Source organism: Schistocerca piceifrons, chromosome 6, assembly GCF_021461385.2.
Source record: "Schistocerca piceifrons isolate TAMUIC-IGC-003096 chromosome 6, iqSchPice1.1, whole genome shotgun sequence".
Lineage (NCBI taxonomy): Eukaryota > Metazoa > Arthropoda > Insecta > Orthoptera > Acrididae > Schistocerca > Schistocerca piceifrons.
Window position 1 is genome coordinate 410,075,272 of NC_060143.1, and position 20,191 is coordinate 410,095,462.

The following is a 20,191-nucleotide window of genomic DNA, read 5'->3' on the forward strand; positions in this document are numbered from 1 at the left end:
TGTTACGAAATGGGTAACGCGATACACTGCCCTCTTCTTCGCGATTGTGTCGACGCGCTAGCGCTGGAGGATGTCTTGTTTCTTCCTCGTATTTGCGGATTACTTTTGTTCCTTGAAGAACGGATTCTTCTTAGTAATATTCTTTGGAGAGAGGAATTTAACTATCAACACATTTCGTATTTTGTTTTTTCCTTTAGTTATATCTCTTAAAGTTCTCTTCGAAAGACAGTGTCCCATAGATCTCTAAGTCAATCAGCACAGATTTCTAATTGAAGCTATAGAGTATTATTGCTTGTAGTTCACTGATTCTGATGTATTTCCTGTCCTTCTTTCTTTTCCGTTACAGCTACCGCCAGTACTGGAAGACAATCAGTTTTCGGCAGCTACGCTTAATCTCCTCTGTCCTAGTAGCGATAAAAATTTTACTAAGTTTTTTAGAATTTAGGCAGTATGTAGTCGAAATATATTTGTGAACACAGTAAATAAGTGTGAAGAAGTGTCTTGAGAAATATTTGCGGAATACAGATTTTAGTCAGATATTTAGGTTATAATTTAAATTAGATTTATTGTAACTTGTTTGGAGCATGACTTGAATCATTAGGCGCGCCTGCTTCGTATAAATTGTACAAAAACGCCAGTTATTTACATAATTAGAAATTAATTATGAGTTATTGAGGTATAAACTGTGTAGGCCCTAGCAAGATGGGTCTGAGTGCTTGATTGTAGATAGGCAGACTACAGCTTGTGTGAGATGCATTAGTATTTTTGTAGCAGTTACTGTAGTACACGTTTCACATACCACGTTCTCCACAACTCAAATGCTTCACTTCTTAATTTAGCTTTCCAAATTTTCTTTTTTCCCGTCGTTTCTGCTCGTTAACACCACACTACACTGTTGTGCAACATTGCATTGCAACAGTTTTACCTTTTGACTTCATTAAAAAACATAATCGGTACTAAAGTATGATGGACATGGAATTTTTGGTATGGCTATCGACTATTTGTACTGCTGGCATCGGCATTTGCGGACATAATTAGGACTAATGACTTAACTTAAACACATTTAGAAGACTTGGCGTACCGGAAAAATGAATTTTTGTGTACTTTGACTTGCTTTTTTCGCTGGAGCCCTGTTCCCACGCCTTGAAGCATGAATGAATATTTCCATTTCCTCCACGATATGTACGCTTATACTTTAACGCAACACTGATCGAGCAGTGTTTCTTTCTAGAATTTCACCAATGGAGATAATTACTATTTTAAACACCTTCCCTTTTTTTACCAGCCTTATTTCCGTAACGGCTCGAAATCTTCGTCCATAAATAGTTTCTCGTATCGCGTTGACCCTAATACCGACCGCAAGCTGGCAGGGCTGCCACATCGCGGACGGAAAATCTGCCAGCTGTGCTCAGTTCACATCAAAGGAAATGCAGCCGTTCCGCGGCGTGTGTCGTCATCCGTCAAATGCAACAATTGCTGTAAGTGATTGTCAGTCTGTGGAACAAACCATCGGCTCGGCCGTCGAATGTGTGGCTTGTTGAACGAAAAGTAACGCGTGACACGCTCAGACATGCACTGCACTTTCACAGTAAAAAATCGATTTATACATTCAGTACTACGCTCTTTAAAATAAGTTTCTAACTTGCTCTTGGTGTTCATTCAACAAACGGTCTAATCAGTTTGCGCAAAGCTGCCTCCCACTTAGTTTCTCAAGGAAAACATGGTCAACTTTCCACTTAGTTCTATTATCTGCTGAAAATTAAGTACCACGCTTCTAATAAACTTACAAATTTGCACTCATTTTAGATAGATTTAAATTCGTAAAAACCGTTTAAAACCAAATATATTTTATGACTGCACAGCATTACAGTTCATTCAAACGAAACATACGCAGGGATTTTTAAAGAAATCGCACAAACACCACAATTCCGAAGAACATATGAACGTTTTCCTTCTTTCGTTCTGCAGCACGAGCTAACACAAAAACAATGTTATTGATAATAAGGCCACCACTCTGTCAGACATTGATATTTGCTCCTCGTCCAAATAAAATTTACGCTGCGGATGACATTTAAACTGAAATTTATGTCAATAATATTGCATCCTTTGAGTTTCTTTATTGTATCGTCTCTAGCCAAACGTTCAGCAGATTGTTGTTCTCACTGCTGTTACTTTTCATTGCATTTGTAGTTGCCACTTTTTTTTGCATAGCTTCAACCCATCATAAAGGTAAATATTCTCTCCATTTCCTTTAGAAATTCTTATAAACACTAGTTCCTTTCAATGAGTGGGCAATAATACAGCCCGTTACTTTTCCTGCTCTTTTATTACTATACACAAACTTTACTTCATTTTTACTTTTTTATGAATCAGTGTGTGAATTAAATATTGATCTACTTTTCCCCTACGCCGTTACACGATGTCTCCTGTTACCTGTAAACAATTCTACGTATAATAAGGCTGTTCCGCGTCGTTGCTTGGCTGCCCGAGCAGGTGACTGAGAAGAGGGTGCACGTGTTCTTTTTGTACGTCTCATTACGAAACGAGCAGTGAGATTCCTACTATATTTACTTTCATTGGCTGTCAGCAGCTTGGAGCCGTCGACTTACTTTCTAAAGCGTATTTCCATCGAGCTAGCATTAATTACCACTTCATGGTTTTGAGAACACGCAGCACACCTGGCCGAAAGCGACGGACGTAGAGGTCTGCTCCTGCATATGTAATGACGCTGTTCAAGTTCACTTCTACACATAAAATTTAACTGGCAGTTACCATAAAGATAATTGAGAGTGCTGCCCGGCTCCGCAGTTGCAACACCCACGGCGTCTAATTTCGTTGCTTCAGATTTATTGCCTGTACGTCGTGCTATTGACCTGCAGAACTAGTGAGCTCAGAAGAAATCGGCGGTGTCGTCAAAACTTAACTGTTTAGTGTAGGCTTCACTACAAAAAACGATAACAATGCGTATGACTTAAGGATCAAAAGTGGTGACATTTTAGTGCAAATGGCTTTAAAAAGAGTTGTTCGGCTTACACTACGCGTGTATAGCATAGAGTCATATGCTATTTCCCTGTTGTGCTCCATACTTGACACGTGGCCATTTCAAACTTCGTCACTTCCTATGCGTGTAAAGCTTAAAGCTGGACCAGAAGTTCACCTTTTTCTCATGGTGCAATAAAACTAATTTTTTTAAATAAATTATAAGCAAAAGGATTAATTTCAGAGCTGCTGTAATCAGCTGTACAATATAACGATCAGGGGAGCAACACTGTTGTTTATGTATGTTTAACATTGCGGAAATTTATTATTGCGTTCTAAAAGTCCAGACAGTCTGCACTAACCACTTATCAGAGGTGGCTGGTTGGTTTGTTCGGGGAAGTGGACCAAATAGCAAGGTCATCGGTTTAATCGGATTTGGGAAGGAAGTCGACCGTGCCCTTTCAAAGGAACTATCCCGGCATTTGCCTCAGGCGGCTTAGGGAAATCACGGAAAACCTAAGTGAGGATAGCCGGACTCGGGTTTGAACCGTCGTCCTCCCGAATGCGGATCCAGTGTGCTAACCACAGCGCCACTTCGCTCGATATATCACAGGTGCTAAAAACTATTCAGCTAAGAGTTAGTGTAGGGGAACGTTTAATCACATCTTAATGAAAATTAAGTGTTCCAACCACGGTTAATACCAGTGTCCAGTCCAGAGGTTCACGTCGTGCAGCTATTAGGAACCGTAAGCTAAAAATAGACTTCCTACGGAGGAAAATATGATTTTATAGATGGGCAGAACAGGAACAACATTTTAAATTTCGTGTTCCATTAAACTATGATACCTTCTCGACCTAATATGTTACGGGCAACAACAAAGAAACAAAACCGACACTCTGCGGGTCGGAACATAAAATGTTAGATCTGTTAATAGGATAGTTAAATTAGAAAAGTTAAAAAGAAAAATGCGTAGATTGAAGTTAAATATAATCAGTGAAGTTCGGTGGCAGAACGAACAGGACTTTTGGTCTGATGAATACAGGTTTATATACAAAATGAAATGAGTGATGCAGAAGTAGGTCTGATAGTGAATAAGAATCCTGGCAAGCTTCTATGAACCGCATACTGAACTCATGAAGCCAACGCCCACCAGAGCAGTAAAAGTTTTACAAGATGAAGATATCGAAGAAATGTATGTTGAGAAAAAAAATTCATATAATTAAGTCATGGAAGTTTGTTACGGGGTACTCGAATTCGATAGTAGGGAAAGGAAAACAAGGAAAAATAGTAATATGGACTGTCGGAAAGAAATGAAAGAGGAAGTCGCGTGGTAGAATTTTGAACGGAGCGTAATTTAGACATCGCTAATACTTGGTTTAAGACTCATGAAGGAGGTTGTATGCGTGGGAGAGATCTGGAAACACAGTAAGCTTTTAGGTTGATTATATATCGGTAAGCGACAGATTTCAGTCAGATTGTAAACTAAAAGGCACTTCCAGGGGAAGATTTGGGTTCTGGCCTCAATTCATTGGTTACGAAACTGCAAAATGGTAGTAAATTAAGCATATATATTGAAGGAATTAGAAGTTTTTGTTAACTTCAGAAGGAGCATTACAGTGCTTGACAACAAAGGGGAAAGGAACACAGAAGAAGACGAATGGATAGCTTTGAGGTATGAAATAGTCAAGGCAGAAGAGGATCAAATAGGTAAAGAGACAATGTCTAGTAGAAATCATTGGCTATCACAAGAGATACTGAATTAAAGAGGTGAAACTAGAAAATACAAAAATGCAGCAAATGAAGTAGACGAAAGGAAATACATATGTCTAAAAACAGATTGGCACGAAGTGCAAAATGGTGAAGCAGGAATGGCTAGAGCAAAAATGTGAGGATATAGAACAATACATCGCTACAGGATCGATAGATACCGCGTATATGAAAATGAAAAGCCTTCGGAGATAAAAGAAACAGCTGTTCGTGTATCAAGAGCTCAGACGGAAAACCAGTGCTAAGGAAAGAAGGGAAAGCTGAAATGTGGTAGGAGTATGTAGAGGATATATCCGAGGGAGATGAACTTGAAGATAATATTATAGGAAGGGAAGAGGACTTTAATGAAGATGTGACAGAAGACATAATACTGCGAGAAGAATTTGACAGAGCCCAAAAAGATTTAAGTCAAAATAAGGCCGCAGGAATAGACGACATTTCAGTCAGAACTACTGATGACTTTGAGAGAGCCAGCCATGACAAAACTACTCCACGTGGTGTGTAACATGTATGAGACAGGAGGAATACTCTGACTCCACGAAGAAAGTAACAGTTTAAATGCCAAAGAAATCACATGCTATCTTTAAAAAAAAAAGATATCAATACGAATTCTTTACAGAATGGAAAAGCTGGTTGAAGCTGAAGTCGGGGAAGATCAGTTTGGGTTCTGGAGAAATGTAGGGACATGCTAAGTAATACTGACCTAACTCGTCTCTAAGAAGATACGTTTAAGAAACGCAGACCAAGTTTATAGCAGTTGTAGACTTGGAGAAAGCTTTTGACGTTGACTGGAATACACTCTTTCAAATTATGAAGGTAGCAGAGGTAAAATACAGGAAGGGAATGCTACTTGCAACTCGTGCAGAAAGCAAATGGTAGTTACAGGAGTTGAGGAGCATGAAAGGAAGCATTAGTTGAGAAGGAAGCGTGTGCGCCGACTACGTGGGTGCGCCGGGACTCGAGCACCCAAATACAAAATCTCGTAGGTTTGCTGGATCCACAACATTTTTAGTTTGATAAAAACAAAAAATATTTCTCTCTTGCCTTTACCAAAAATTAATGAACTATTACAACAGCGAGATGGTAGTTAAAGTTTGTGACTTCTGAAATATATCTGTTTGTTTCAGATGTCTTTATGCAAATGCAACGAAACAATGCGCTCCCTCGTTCCTTGCCTTACTTTGGCCAAGTCAAGTCACTCTCCAGAACAACAGTCGCAGTATACTGTGAGTGGAATTCCGTCTTTTCGGCTTCCATTCATGTTTCCTTACAAGTGACTCGCAACAATATTCCCACTCCATTCATCAATAATTGTTTTAAAATATCTGTTTGCCAACATCGAGAAATAATAAAGAATAATCAGAGATACAAGGAAGCCGATTGCAACAAAGTACCTCAGTAGTTATTTATTTAAACATAACAGTGGTGTAGTTTAAGATTACAGTGAAATTGTTTTCGTGTAATCTGGATGTTACCGTTTTGTTTGTCGGCAGAGGCTTTGAAGGACGAAGTAGTCTATACTGTAGACCGAAGAGGTGTCACAGCATTGATAGCTAGTACAAAGAAGGTGGTCTACTGACGGAATGTGTGGAGCAAAAGCTCTCCAGCGGCCAAAAATTTTCGCAGGTTTCACACGTTACGCAGTTCCTGAACGCGTATGGAAAACTGAAATAAATACATACATACATATATACATACATACATTCGGATTCGAAGTTTCCTGTATATCACTGTTATGTATTTAATTTTTAATCACATTTATCGGTATTAATCATTTTTGTTCAAATGGTTCTGAGCACTATGGGACTTAACATCTATGGTCATCAGTCCCCTAGAACTTAGAACTACTTAAACCTAACTAACCTAAGGACAGCACACAACACCCAGCCATCACGAGGCAGAGAAAATCCCTCACCCCGCCGGGAATCGAACGCGGGAACCCGGGCGTGGGAAGCGAGAACGCTACCGCACGACCACGAGATGCGGGCAATCATTTTTGTTTAATACCTTGAATAAAGTAAACGAATGATCTTTTTGGGTACGTTACAGGCGATTTTATAACACACACAGTTAAATTTCTATTTCTACCTGCTATAAAGAAACTTACGTTAGTTAATGGTTGGTTATACATTTCATGTTATGGATAAGGATGTTTATTTTTGCAGGCGGGCCCGTATCGTGTACGTTGCGCGTCTGCGGTTGTGGGTTCCTCAAAGTACATTTGCACCCGAGATTGATTTCATTTCTGTTGCTTTTAAATCAGCTGTGTTAGGACTGAGCTAGGACAATCTCAACGTATGCTTACAGTTCCAGTAAATTTTACTTTATCAAGGCACAGATTTTTATGTTCAAAAATGATTATAAATGGAAGGTAATCATTTTAAAAATTATCCAGACTCCCTAGAAAACATATACTACATTCCGCCATTGATATGCACACCCAGAAAGTTTGGAATATCGGCGCCCTTGGAACAATGTGACACAGCGTTGTAGCCTATCCTTGACATTATTCAGCCTTTACATTGAGCAACCAGTAAATGATACCAAATAATAAATTGGAGAAAGAACTAAAGTCCTTGGAGAAGAAATAAAAAATACAAGGACAAAATAGAATAGATTCGAATTCAATCATGCGATTCTGAGGGAAGTAACTAGAAAACGAGACACTGAAAATAGTAGATGAATTTTAATATTTGGGGATTAAAATATAATTACCGAAGTAGAGAGGATAAAAAATGTAGACTGGCAATGGGAAGAAAAGAATTTCCGAAGAGGGGAAATTTAACACCGAACATAGATCTAACCGTTAGGAAATTTTTTCTCAAGGTATTTGTTTGAAGTATAGTCTTTTATGGAAGTGAACGTGAACAATAAAGATTTTATACAAGAAGAAAACAGAAGCTTTTGAAATACGGCGCTGCAAAAAATGCTGAAGTTGGGATGAATGGAGCATGTAACTAATGAACAGAACAGGGAAGAAAAGAAATTTGTGGCACAACTTGACTAACGGAAGGGATCGGTTGATAGCACATGCTCTGAAACATAAAGGGGTCACTAGTTTCAAGTGTATGTGGGGAGGGGGATAAAAAGGGGTAAAATTGTAGGGAGAGACAAATAGAGAAATACAGTAAACAAATTCAAAAGAATGTAGGCTGCCGTAGTTATTCTGTTATCAAGAGGTTTGCACACGATAGAGTAACACGGCTAGCTACATCAAGCCTGTTTTAGGACTGAAGACCACAGCAATACAAAACAGAATATTCTGAATTATGTAGAACTATTCGTTAACGTCGTAGAGACAATGGGAGAGAGGGAATAAATAGCGAACTCTGAACACTGGAACTGAATAAAATCAAAACTTGTGTTTGACAGACACCTTGTATCATAAGTGAAGATCACGGACGGCACTGCAACAAACAAGAGAGAGGAAATCGTATCAGCATACCAAGACCTATTTTCTAGTTTGTATAGTTAAAGGTATTAATAAGAAGAACGGATAAACAATAAAATTAAATGCCAAGGTTTACAGAATCACGAGGAATGTGCAAAGGAAAGGCATCGGAAGATGACGAACTTGCAAAGCTAAATCCATAATGTCTAGGAAAGTGAAGTCCCCAAATCTGAAACAAGAGTATAATTATTTCCACTCACAAAGGAAACGAGACAGCAAGACAAAAACAAAGATTTGTCCGCCTCCTGTCCCTAACGTGTACAAACTGCGTCGAATAAACAGTAGAATTTAAACGGGCAACGTAACACCTTTATTTTACAAGAGGATCAACTATGGAACGAAGCAATCAGTATGAAGTAAAGATTTGCAGTTCACTGATTTGGAGAAAGCCTTTAACATAGTTTCAACAAAATCTGTGTTGACAGCCCTACAGAATCAATACATCTATCGAATGTATAGAATGATTTAATATTTTGCGAGAATATTACCAGAGCAACTAGGGTATTGTAATACATCATTTGTTTTAATATATGTACAATCCCGTCAGAATATATTTACTGGATATGATTGGATCTTTGCCGACCGAAATGGCCGTGCGGTTAAAGGCGCTGCAGTATGGAACCGCAAGACCGCTATGGTCGCAGGTTCGAATCCTGCCTCGGGCATGGATGTTTGTGATGTCCTTAGGTTAGTTAGGTTTAACTAGTTCTAAGTTCTAGGGGACTAATGACCTCAGCAGTTGAGTCCCATAGTGCTCATAGCCATTTGATTGGATCTTTAGTTATTGCAGTAGTAAAATCAACGATATGAAACCAGATTATAAACATCAAAACGCTCCGAATTATGTCATTTCATGTCAGCAGCGCCGGCAAACACTCACGACAAAACAGAGTGATACGACACTCTTTTTTTTCTGTGCTCTGCGGGAAACGATGTTGAACTATCACTGTCAAAGAATTTTCTGTGCTACAATAAGGTGCGCAGATGTCTCGACACGATTAAAGTGCATGAATTCAACTGCAAACCTTTTTGTGACTCAAGAAGGTGGAAGGGTCTTCCCAGTTCCATCGGGCAGAAAAATTTCATCTTGTCGTAGCTGCAAAAACGTTTCATTTACTTTTAAGGGACCTTTTCATCTTGTTGATGAGATGTGAGTAGAAGGTTTTGTAACAGTGTTTCGCATTTCACTCTTTGCAGCTATAGTTCCTGAAAGAGAGACCTTCAAAGAGAGTGCGAGGGCTATTCGAAAAGTAAGGTCCGATTGGTCGCGAAACGGAACCGACAGTGAAAATCCAATGAACGTTCGCACAGATGTGTTGGGCCATGTCTCTATAATGCCCGTCGAGCGAGTCACGTTGCTCTTTCCAGTTCTGAGCGGACAGTGGGCACATGCCTAGATAAATAGTGTGTCTCGCCAGAGATGAGGACCTGGTGAAAGAGTTTGCACTCTGCAGGGTCAATGAACATGCTCCTGCAGCGTTTTCGACAGGAAGTGTTCGATCACGCAAAGTACAGCCCGTAACTGGTTTCCTATGAGTTTCATCTCTGCTCACATGTTGCGCACAGAGAACAATCTGCAGATCAGTGCAGAGAATTGGCAGAAACCACAAGTTTCTATGATGGGTATTGGCAAGTTGATACAATGCGGGGAAAATGTTGGAGTGGCGACTATTTATAGAAGTAGCTGGAACCTGTAGCTAACAAATAACACATTTGATTTTCACAGAGATTCCTTTTCGCCACCGATCGGATCTTACTTTCCGAATAGCCGACGTATTTTCCGACCTTCGACATCGACTAACGTTTGGACACACATTTCTACTACAGCTGACGAACTCTGTCTCGGCATGAATCTTTCTGGTCATACATGAGTGTAGTGCACGTTGGCCTTCCCCTTGTAGTCCGCTTGCACCTTTCGCCTGGCACCCTCGTTTATAGCTGTGCCTTGTTTTCCCGTCCACAGCGGCCGGAGTGTAGAGAGGATGAGTGCGCTGCGCCCCGCCACGGCGGCGGCGGCGCTGCTGCTGGCTGTGCTGGTGGGGGCGGCGAGCGCAACGCAGGGGCGAGCGCTGCCCGCGGGGGCGGAGGCCAGCCTGCTGTCCGCGCTGGGGCTGCGCTCGCGGCCACGGCCCGACCGCTCCCGCGTCGTCGTGCCGCCCGCCATGCTCGAGCTCTGGCGGACGCGCTTCGAGGCTCAGCAGCAGCACGCCAAGCAACCCCGGCGCGACGTCGTTCCCGCGCACGGCGCCAATACCGTCCGCAGTTTTACGCACCGAGGTTAGTACCGAAATACCTGACATACGTACAGGAAGTTTCCGAGAAACGAAAACTATGTATATCAAAGGCGACGTCCTGACTGACCCAACATCACCCAGCCCAAACCGCTAAGGATAGAAACTGGAAATTTGAGGAGAGTGTTGATCTTATACTGTAGGCGTCGTTTAAGAATCAATTTTTCGAAATTCCATTCCTAAGGCGATGAAATAGGGAATTAAAGGCTTTTTGAAAATATGTCATTATTAAGGCAATTTTGGGGCTAGAACTACGAACTAGTACTTAAAAAATGGAAAATCCAAGATGAAATAATGACAATACTATGAAAAGGATAGATTGCTACACACCATATAGCAGAGACGCTGAGTCGTAGTGAGGCACAACAAAAAAACTGTCAAACAAGTAAGCTTTCGGCACTCACTCACTCACTCACTCACTCATGCAAACGCTACTCACACACAAATGAGCACAGTCTCTGGCAGCCGAGGCCTGCACGAGTCATTTATGTTAGTTTAGTTACTAGACAGCGGTTGGCGCAGCGCCAAGAATACAGAAAGATAAGAAAAGGATCGTGGGATCCAGTCTCTATGCAGAAATTTCTGTATTTTAAATTTTTACGTTACTTCCACTACAAATAAACCAAAATAATGCTAATTATATTGTATTTATTAATATTTTTATATAAGGCGTCGAAAGGAAATGCGAAGGAAAATCTGGTTCAAATGGCTCTGAGCACTATGGGACTTAACTTCTGAGATCATCAGTCATCAGCTGCTGTAGATGCAGTGCGATGCGATAGTCATGCACCGAACACGATGGTCTTCCCTCCCGTTAGTGCCACGTGGCCATCCACATTCTGGTCTTCTCGCGACTGTGCATTCCCGTGGCCACCGCTGCCAGCAGTCATGTACAGTCGCTACATTCTTGCAAAGCCTTCTGTAATATCGAAGAAGGAACACCCAGCTTCTCATAGCCCTACTACACGACCTCGTTCAGACACAGTGAGGTGTTGCCTTAAAGGCATTCTTCACTAACATCAACTCAACACGTCCAATCTCAAATGTAACTAATGCTCACGACTCTTACAACACGTATTTAAAGCAAACCTAATTTGCATCCTCATGGTGGCACTATTAGCGCCACTCCTCTGTGAATAGAGCAAAATCTGAATAAACTCCATCTTTCAGATGTAGAATTTTCTTTCTCTTTTTGGTTAGTGTAGTAAAATAGTGGCTGTAGTGGACATATTTCGCCTGGTCGCAGTGGATGGCACGAAAACAAACCCCCACTACCTCTCGTGAAGAAGCAGACAACGAGGTACACTGCAAAGGCGGTTTTTTGTGGCTGTAGGTGGCTTGGTTTGGATTATTTGGTGCATAAAATTGCTATAAACCCGGAAGGGAGATTTTAGTTTAACCTCCTGTCGACAATGAGGTCTTCAGAGACGGGACAAACGCAGAGATGTTAACGACTCGTGTGCCCCGGCCAGGCAACTTCAGCCACCTTCCCGCCTTTGTGTACTGCGGGCCACTCTGACGACGCAGGCGCAGAGACACACAGTGTTCGGGTGAAAAACTGTGAACCCGAATCAATTTGTCAGTCCAGGGGCATTCAGCATTCAAGCGCGACGGGCGAATTTCCATTCCTTTTGGTAAAGCCACAACAGTTGTTTACACATAAAAGATTTATTGCTTCATAACCATTCATAGCATGATGACACTTGACATCAACTTGGTGAAATGCGCTACGTAAGCGTTGAAAGTTGCATGTATGTAACTAAACTGCGTGTCTGTGTGCAACGAGTAGGATTTGGCTGTGTAAGCGATGCCTGCAGAAAACCAGTTGCTGTAATACACACAGTGTCCCCGGAATGTTTATGATCAAAATTAAATAAAGGATCGAAAATAGTGAAAGGTGTAGGCAAATAACAGCTCGCACAGACGCCCGAACAACGCACAATCCGTAAATGGAACAATAATAACATTCAGTATATGGTGCAGTAAGAATATTATCGTCTGCTATGTAATGATGCGCCGGACATAGATATACGTAAGGAACTATCCGTCCGAAGACCTTACAGTCCAGAATCAGTATCCCAATCACGCAAAATCTCCGTGATGATTGAGGCAATTATCATACCGACACATCTGGTTTAGCAGAACACTAACCTGCTACGTGAAGAAGTCCGTTACTGCCTGCTGCGCATCCTCGCCCGACTGGAATCGTCGATCGTTCAAGGGCCTTTTTTAAAGGCCCGACAGCGTGATAATCGCATGAGGAGATATCAGGACTACAGGGTGGATGCTGTATTGTCTTCCGCTTGAGTCGGCGTAACGACATTTCGATATGACGACGTGGATTATCGTGGATCAGCAGCATTCCAAAACGGTGATTTTAGACAGACCTGCTGCCCCACACTAATTCTTCATTCTCCGATGCAATGTCTACTAGTGTTCGTCCTTCGGCATCCACGAAAAGAATAACAGCACGTTGACCCTGTTTTGACGCATTTGGTAATAATATCGCCGTAGGTCATTTCCGCATTTATCGAGAGCACGTCGGAAAGAGACACTGCCATGCTAATCCCTTGCCTACGTGCTGGGCCCTATATACGAGCATCGGAGTCACGCTAGGTTGCGTATTTACTGCAGCAACGCCCTCAAACAAACTGTTTGATTGTCGCTCATGGTAGAATGAATTAAATGTATTCGCAGTTGCGAATACGATTAGACTTCAGCTGCACAATGGGTGGAACTAAAAATTTGTGCCAGACCGGAACTCGATCATGAATTTCCTGCTTATCGGTCTTGGAGGCGTGCTCGGATAACCGAAGTGGTTAATGCGCTCCCAATAAGCGGGCAAACCGGGCTAGAGTCCCAGTCCAGCAAAGATATTCGTTATCACACCACAGTGAAAATCCGATGAAGTTTTGCACAGGTGTGTTGGGCAGTGTCTCTAATATGCCCATCGATCGCGTTACGTCGTTCTTTTTAGTTCTGAACACACAGGGAGCACATAAAGATACCTAGAACAATAGTGTCCCCCGGCTAGTACGAGGGCCTGGTGAGAAATCTCGCCTGAAGCTATGCAGCCAACATTACATAACTGTCGTTCGTTTTCTTCTTCAAGACAATTCTCAGCCGCATTCTGAAGGGGCAATGAAGATGCCAGCGTAGAGAATTGGCGGAAAGCACTGGCGGCTGCCTTCTATAACGAGGGTATTGGAAAGTTGGTACAACGCTACGACAAACGTCTAAGTCGGATCGGCGACTATGGAGATAAGTAGCTGGAAGTTGTAGCTAACTGTTGCAATAAATAAAACAGTTTTGACTTTCACTGTGGTTTCCATTTCGCGACCTATCGTTCCTTACTTTCCGAAAAGCCCTCGTACCTTGCGGGGTATAATTAGTCTTTTGCCGCCCAGTGAGTCTTAAGTACATAGCGAAAGATTTCGCATCTTTGAACTGATGCTTATTGAACCTGCTGCACATCACAGTAAATGTATCCTCTTCCTTTGTGCACCGTGGAAGATAAAAATTTTTCTAGTAGTAGATATTTATTGCTTTTTCTTTGAGCAGAGTACGTGCTGTATTGATTACATTTGACAAGTTAAAGATGTGTGCCAAATTGAAGCATGGGCCTAATACTTTTCTGGACAGTGGGCCAGTATTGTTTTGTGCTAACACTTAAGCTCCACGAGATTATGACGTAGTAACAAAGCACCAGCTACTAGCGTCCCTCAAACTCAATGAAGTCTTCCGGATGTTTGCGCTAACCAATTCAGGTAATACAAAACACTCAGATGATGTCTTCAGCACTTCGTCACAGTCTGAAGGTTCGCTGTACCATCTGTCTTAGTTCTTTCGATTCAGCGTTTAGCTATTACAGGTTGACTTCATTGAGTATGAGGGACGCTAATAGCTGGTGCTTTGTTACTGCGTCGTAATATAGTGGTTTCCCGGCAGTTCTTTAGTGAACAGCTTTTGCCATCACTGATTGGTACCAGGTAAAGGAAGCACTGTAAACTAAAGGATTCGGCTTCGTATTATACGGTTCCACTAATCACAACTTTCTGTTGGCCATAATTTCTACGCAAGTACTTGAGATTCTTCACATACAGGTTGTGGATGGGAGCTTGTCTTAAGGACGAATTTACGTTACATCTCAGCCATTGTGGCGTTCCACGACTGACCATACCTCCACAACTTTAAATATTTCAGCTTAGTTTGATGTACACGAGGATGAATTAAGATGTATTTTCTGACAGCTACAACCAGAACTCATTAACGTTGTGTCGCTGGGGTCTGATTTGCAAGCTTCTCCAGGATTTATCGAGAAAAGGCGACGATTTGTTTGCGAGGAATAATATAAAATTCTTCTTACTAACGCTTACAGCTAGTTGTCTGCAGTCGCCAGAAGGATGCGTGCTGTTACAGATGGCAAAGAGAAATAACCGGAAGAGTGGATTAAAATACTAGAAGTTGCCGTAACAATAGTTAAAAGTTAGGTCAACTCGTAAAGAAATACTGGTTACATTCAATGTTTGTTATGACTCATATGATGTTTTCACTTTGTTCTCTTGATGCTTATTTTAGAGAGTGTTTATATATTTTTATCCTTGTATAAAACGAGCCTCTCTTTAGAGCTGATATAACGTGTACTTAAACTTTGGTTTTACTCTTGTCGTTTAGAATTTGTGGGTTAGATTTGCAATTATGGATGTAAGCTGCTCGAACCTATGCGCCACCATGTGGATATAGACAACTATATTTATGTGCGAGTTTTGTACATCGTTTTGGTCGGTAACTTTTGATGACGAATTACATTACAATAAACAGTTGCATACCTGAGTGATATCGCGCCTACGCAGTTTACCACGCTAAATTTCATTTTTCCCGTTTGTATTGCAGAATCTGATGCGGACGCAGAGTTCGAGGGGCATCATCGCTTCCGTCTTCACTTCGACGTGAAGAGCATTCCCGAGTCCGAGCTGCTGCAGGCAGCCGAGCTGCGGCTGGCGCGCGACGCCATCGAGACCGGCCGCGGCCGCCGGCGCTTGCGCGTGCTGGTGCACGATGTGGTGCGCCGCGGCACCCGAGATGTGCCCCTCACGCGCCTCGTCGACTCGCGCGTGGTCGGCACCGGCTCCAACGAATCGCTGGCGCTCGACGTGCTGCCGGCGGTGCGCAGGTGGCGCGAGGATCCGCGCCACAACCACGGCTTGCTGGTGGAGGTGCTGGCTGCGGACCAGTACTCAAAGCAGCAACCGGCGACACCGGTACCTCATCACGTGCGGCTGCGACGTGCCGCCGATGAGGACGACTCCCGGTGGCTGCAACGGCAGCCTGTACTGCTCGCTTACACCGACGACAAGCGCGGACCTCAGAGACGTTCCAAGCGCAACGGCGCGCCCCCCAGCCGCAAGTCGAAGCGGAAGGACCAGCGTTCGACATGTCGCCGTCACCCGCTCTACGTGGATTTCCGCGAAGTCGGTTGGGACGACTGGATTGTAGCACCGCCAGGCTACGAAGCGTGGTATTGTCACGGTGACTGTCCGTTCCCACTGTCAGCTCACATGAACTCTACGAACCACGCCGTCGTACAGACTTTGATGAATTCGATGAACCCTGGCCTCGTGCCGAAAGCGTGCTGTGTACCGACGCAGCTCACGTCCATCTCTATGCTTTATTTAGATGAAGAGTCCAAAGTGGTGCTTAAGAACTACCACGAGATGGCAGTGGTTGGGTGTGGTTGTCGGTAGGACGTGCGTATCTCTGTTTTAATCTCTGGACCGTGGTGCATTTCATTCCCCACATTCGCAGGCTGTGCCATTTTGTAATGTTAGATGTAGTTTGACTGTCAGTTGTGCCTCGACAAACTCGCTGTGTTATGACGAAAGAATATTCAAACGATACTGCCTAGACAGTGAACAGATGAACTGATCCCGAAATCGTCCGAGAAATGACAATACTGACAAATGCAGTGAGGTACCTGTTGTGCTGCAAAGCATTTGACTGATTAGTACGCTAGAACATTGCGTTGAATAAATACAGCACTAGGGAGGCAATATAATCATTTTTCAGTTAGTCTGGTGTGTGTTTCACAGGGTAAAAGCGACATTAAACTGATATTATGAATGAACAAATAGTGCCTTCTAACTTCACTCATAGACTACATGTGCAATAAAAGTACACAATATATATATATATATAAATATTAAATCATGTGTCAGTACCTGACAAAGTCTGGGGTAATTTATTATTTAATACAAAACTGTACTATAAACTTTTATTTTGTAGGGTCTTACCACTACTGCATTCAGTCAGGAAATGAATCACAAATGCTCAAAAAAATTATTTGTATTCTTGACATTTCTGTACAGTCAACCTTTTAAAAGCATGAAGCATGTATTACCTCTTGCTGTGTTGGTCATAAACAAATTTACAATTAAAATATCAATTGCCATTTCTTCAAAATTCCAATGTTACTGATGTTGATAAATTATTTTTTTTCACCATCTTTCATTACTTTTGTGTCTGACAGACTTAAAGAAACCGCAGTTAAATTATAGTGTTCTCCTTTCTCATACACCTACCCCTCCAAAAAGGTCTCTTGTAGCAACCTGGAACTGTAGATAATGTCAGCAGCAGCTCTGTACATTGCTATAAGTTATCACATCATGTAGCAAAACCTTTATAGACATTTGCTAATCTACTTCAACACTCTGCTTGTAATAAGCAGACTCAAATTTGCTGCTTTTATTCTGTGATTCTGTATGGAAAAAAAGCCACCCCTGCAATTAAAAGATCGTTGTCCTAATACATTGCTCCTTAACATTGGCACCCTTTTGTACTCAAATACAATAATCTCAAATGAGACTGGAGTATTACATGAAGCACAATTTCAGTTTTTGTAATTTCTGAACTGAAGAACATTAATCCTTCTGTAACTCTTCTTTTTTTTTTATTACTGTGATTCAATACAACATTACAGTTGTTGCTTGCAATTTTGCTTGAAAAGTCTTCTACCTTTCCCAACTTCCAGCTCTGAATTCCTTTCTGCCAGAGATCCTTCCAACTCCCTCTTCACACTCTGTTTGTGCATCCTCTTCTTTTATTAGATGGAATATTCCATAATCTCCTTAGGCCATCTGTTATCACCCAAATGGCATGCACAAGCATGTACACACACACACACACACACACACACACACACACACACACACACACACACACACACACACACATATGCTAGTAATTGTTTTACTTCAGCTGTATCCACTGTAATGGTGCCAGCTTCATATCCTTACAGAAGTCTATTTTTAATTATATCCTATAGTGTTAACCTGCAGCAACACCTCCAAAATCTTATTTCCATTGACAGTAAGTTCCTTGTAATTCTAAGTAAATAAATTCCATTCAGATTTGTTCTATTCTACATGTTACTCTTGTGCTATTATGCTATTCAAAAGATTTCCAAATCTAAATGGCTACTTTGGTATCTCAAGCAGTCTGATTTTTGTTATAAGAGTTATCAAAATAGCAATAACCTATGTTTTTTACTATACTAGATAAAAATCCATTTGCATTTGTGATACCACTGATAATTCCTTATTTATTACAAATATATCCCATACCAACATTCTTGTAATGTTTTAATAATGCTGGTCTTTACTCAAGATAAAATCTACATTTTAAATAATTACAAGTAATTTAAGTAACATTTATGGTCAAAATGCCGCTTCTCAGATTGTAACATTTTTTCATGAATAAACCTACCCACTTATCCTAGAAATGCAATGTTGTAACAGACGCTGGGAAATTTGCACTTGTATGAAGTGCAGAAAGTATCAAACATGTATAAACAGCATAATTAAATTCTTTGTTTCTGAGCATAGCCCAGAGGATGTTCTAAAATACACCTAATTATATTGAGCACTGTAATAGGAACCTGTACCTGGATAAGGAAATCATATTTATTTTCAATGTGTATATTGTACAACAAAAATTTTTATACCAATGCATGTAACTGAAAAAGTTATATCATTTGTAAGTATTAAAATTATGGATATAAAAGTGTGAATATAGTCATTGTAAATGTTTGTAAATATCGAAGTGTACATAGGAAAAGACATTTATAAAATATTTCTATAAATAAATGTATTTTTATGATTTTTATCTTACATGGTATTTATGAAGGAACAGTTATTTTTAAGAGGAGGTTCATACGATTATACCTATTACATACCAGGTGCTATACCTTTTGCAGTAAATATTTCTTTCCATAAATTTCTGAAGTGAAGTGACAGGCTGTTTCTCCAGAAATGTTTGATCAATGATGATAAGTACAGTCAACCATCACTTCAATAAAGAAACCACAAATCCCTGAAATTTTACATTCCAAATGACGTAGAACTGTACTGATTGTCCTAAAAACAGAAAATGGGTAAGTTTTACTTTTAATTAGATGATTATAGGAAGCTGTTTCAGGATTTTACACCATACACTACAGTCGACATAATTTAATACATAGACATGTGAACATGCAGTAATCTATGCTACAGCATCTAAAGAAGTTATGAGAAACAGTCACAGAGAAAGAAGTGAAAATGATAGTATGCCATTATTATATTCAAATGCTTCACTTCAAAATTATTTTCTTTATCATTGTATTTTGGATTACTGAGCTGCAAATTTTGGCACCATTTTAATGACTGTGCATATAATTCTCATAGCATCAATGACAATGTCATTAATGTGTGGAATGATGCTCAATGCAAGGCTTCAACAAATGAGCAAATACAAAACATTTCTCTATGTATCACATAACTCCATTGATTCCCTATTCAAGGGATGAGTATTGCATATTCTACTTGTAATTTGAACTGGGCTTCCCAGAATTACAAATAACTTGTTTATACAGTATGTTCATCTTATGCAAGTAAATGCTTAAGTAGCTTGAAAGTTCACTCTATCAGCAACATAATGTCACCTCAAATAGATCACTTTTAAATCCACTTAAAACCAAGGTATCAAGCCATATGGACAAATTCATATTGATAATTCATTTGTGGTATACTATATGTATGTACACAGATAAACAGTTGTCAACCTGAAGATGGTTTTAATGAATGCATTAGAGGTAGTGTCATCCTACCTTCATACTGAGAACCTACACACAACTGTCAAATCCTACTGAAAAGGCAACTTGACAGTCATCATTGATATAAATTCTAGCTTTGTTGTGATTAGTTCATAGAAGCAGAGATTTCTGCTATCCATTGAGTCATGGGGTGTGATTGTCAAGGAAAGCCAAATGTTCACAAACATCTCAACATAACAAACATACTTAAATGGCCATGCTATCACTAACTTAGCTCATGGGACAATCAATCAGCTCACAAAGCAGAATCTATAGTAACAACTAAATGCTTAAGTACAGTGGTAACAGGCAACACACTGTTTTCATATGTCTGAATGATCAGAGAAGTCAGAGAGGACTTACAATCGCCATTTTGAAGATATGCCTTGAGAGAGTAAGTTATTTATACCTTTCAGTTGACCAGTGCACCATTTCTTATATGAGATAAGAATTGACTAAAATGGCATTGGACAATAAATTTCCTAGTGAGGTTAGATATTCATAGCAAAGGAAAGAAATCACTAGGGTGTAATAGGGATTCCTTTCTAACTGCTTACCTTACTGTGGGTAGAAGTTAC

General features: G+C 40.8%; 1 protein-coding gene across 1 annotated transcript in view; it reads left to right on the forward strand.

Moving 5' to 3' along the window:
* The window catches only part of LOC124803355 (protein decapentaplegic-like), a 138,964-nt gene extending 120,410 nt beyond the window's left edge, over positions 1 to 18,554 (forward strand). Inside the window, exons 3-4 of the mRNA XM_047264541.1 lie at positions 10,286 to 10,475; positions 15,383 to 18,554. Coding sequence (XP_047120497.1) covers positions 10,286 to 10,475; positions 15,383 to 16,233 — 1,041 coding nt within the window. The 3' untranslated portion in view covers positions 16,234 to 18,554. The remainder of the gene's footprint in view (positions 1 to 10,285; positions 10,476 to 15,382) is intronic.
* Positions 18,555 to 20,191: the final 1,637 nt, after the last annotated feature.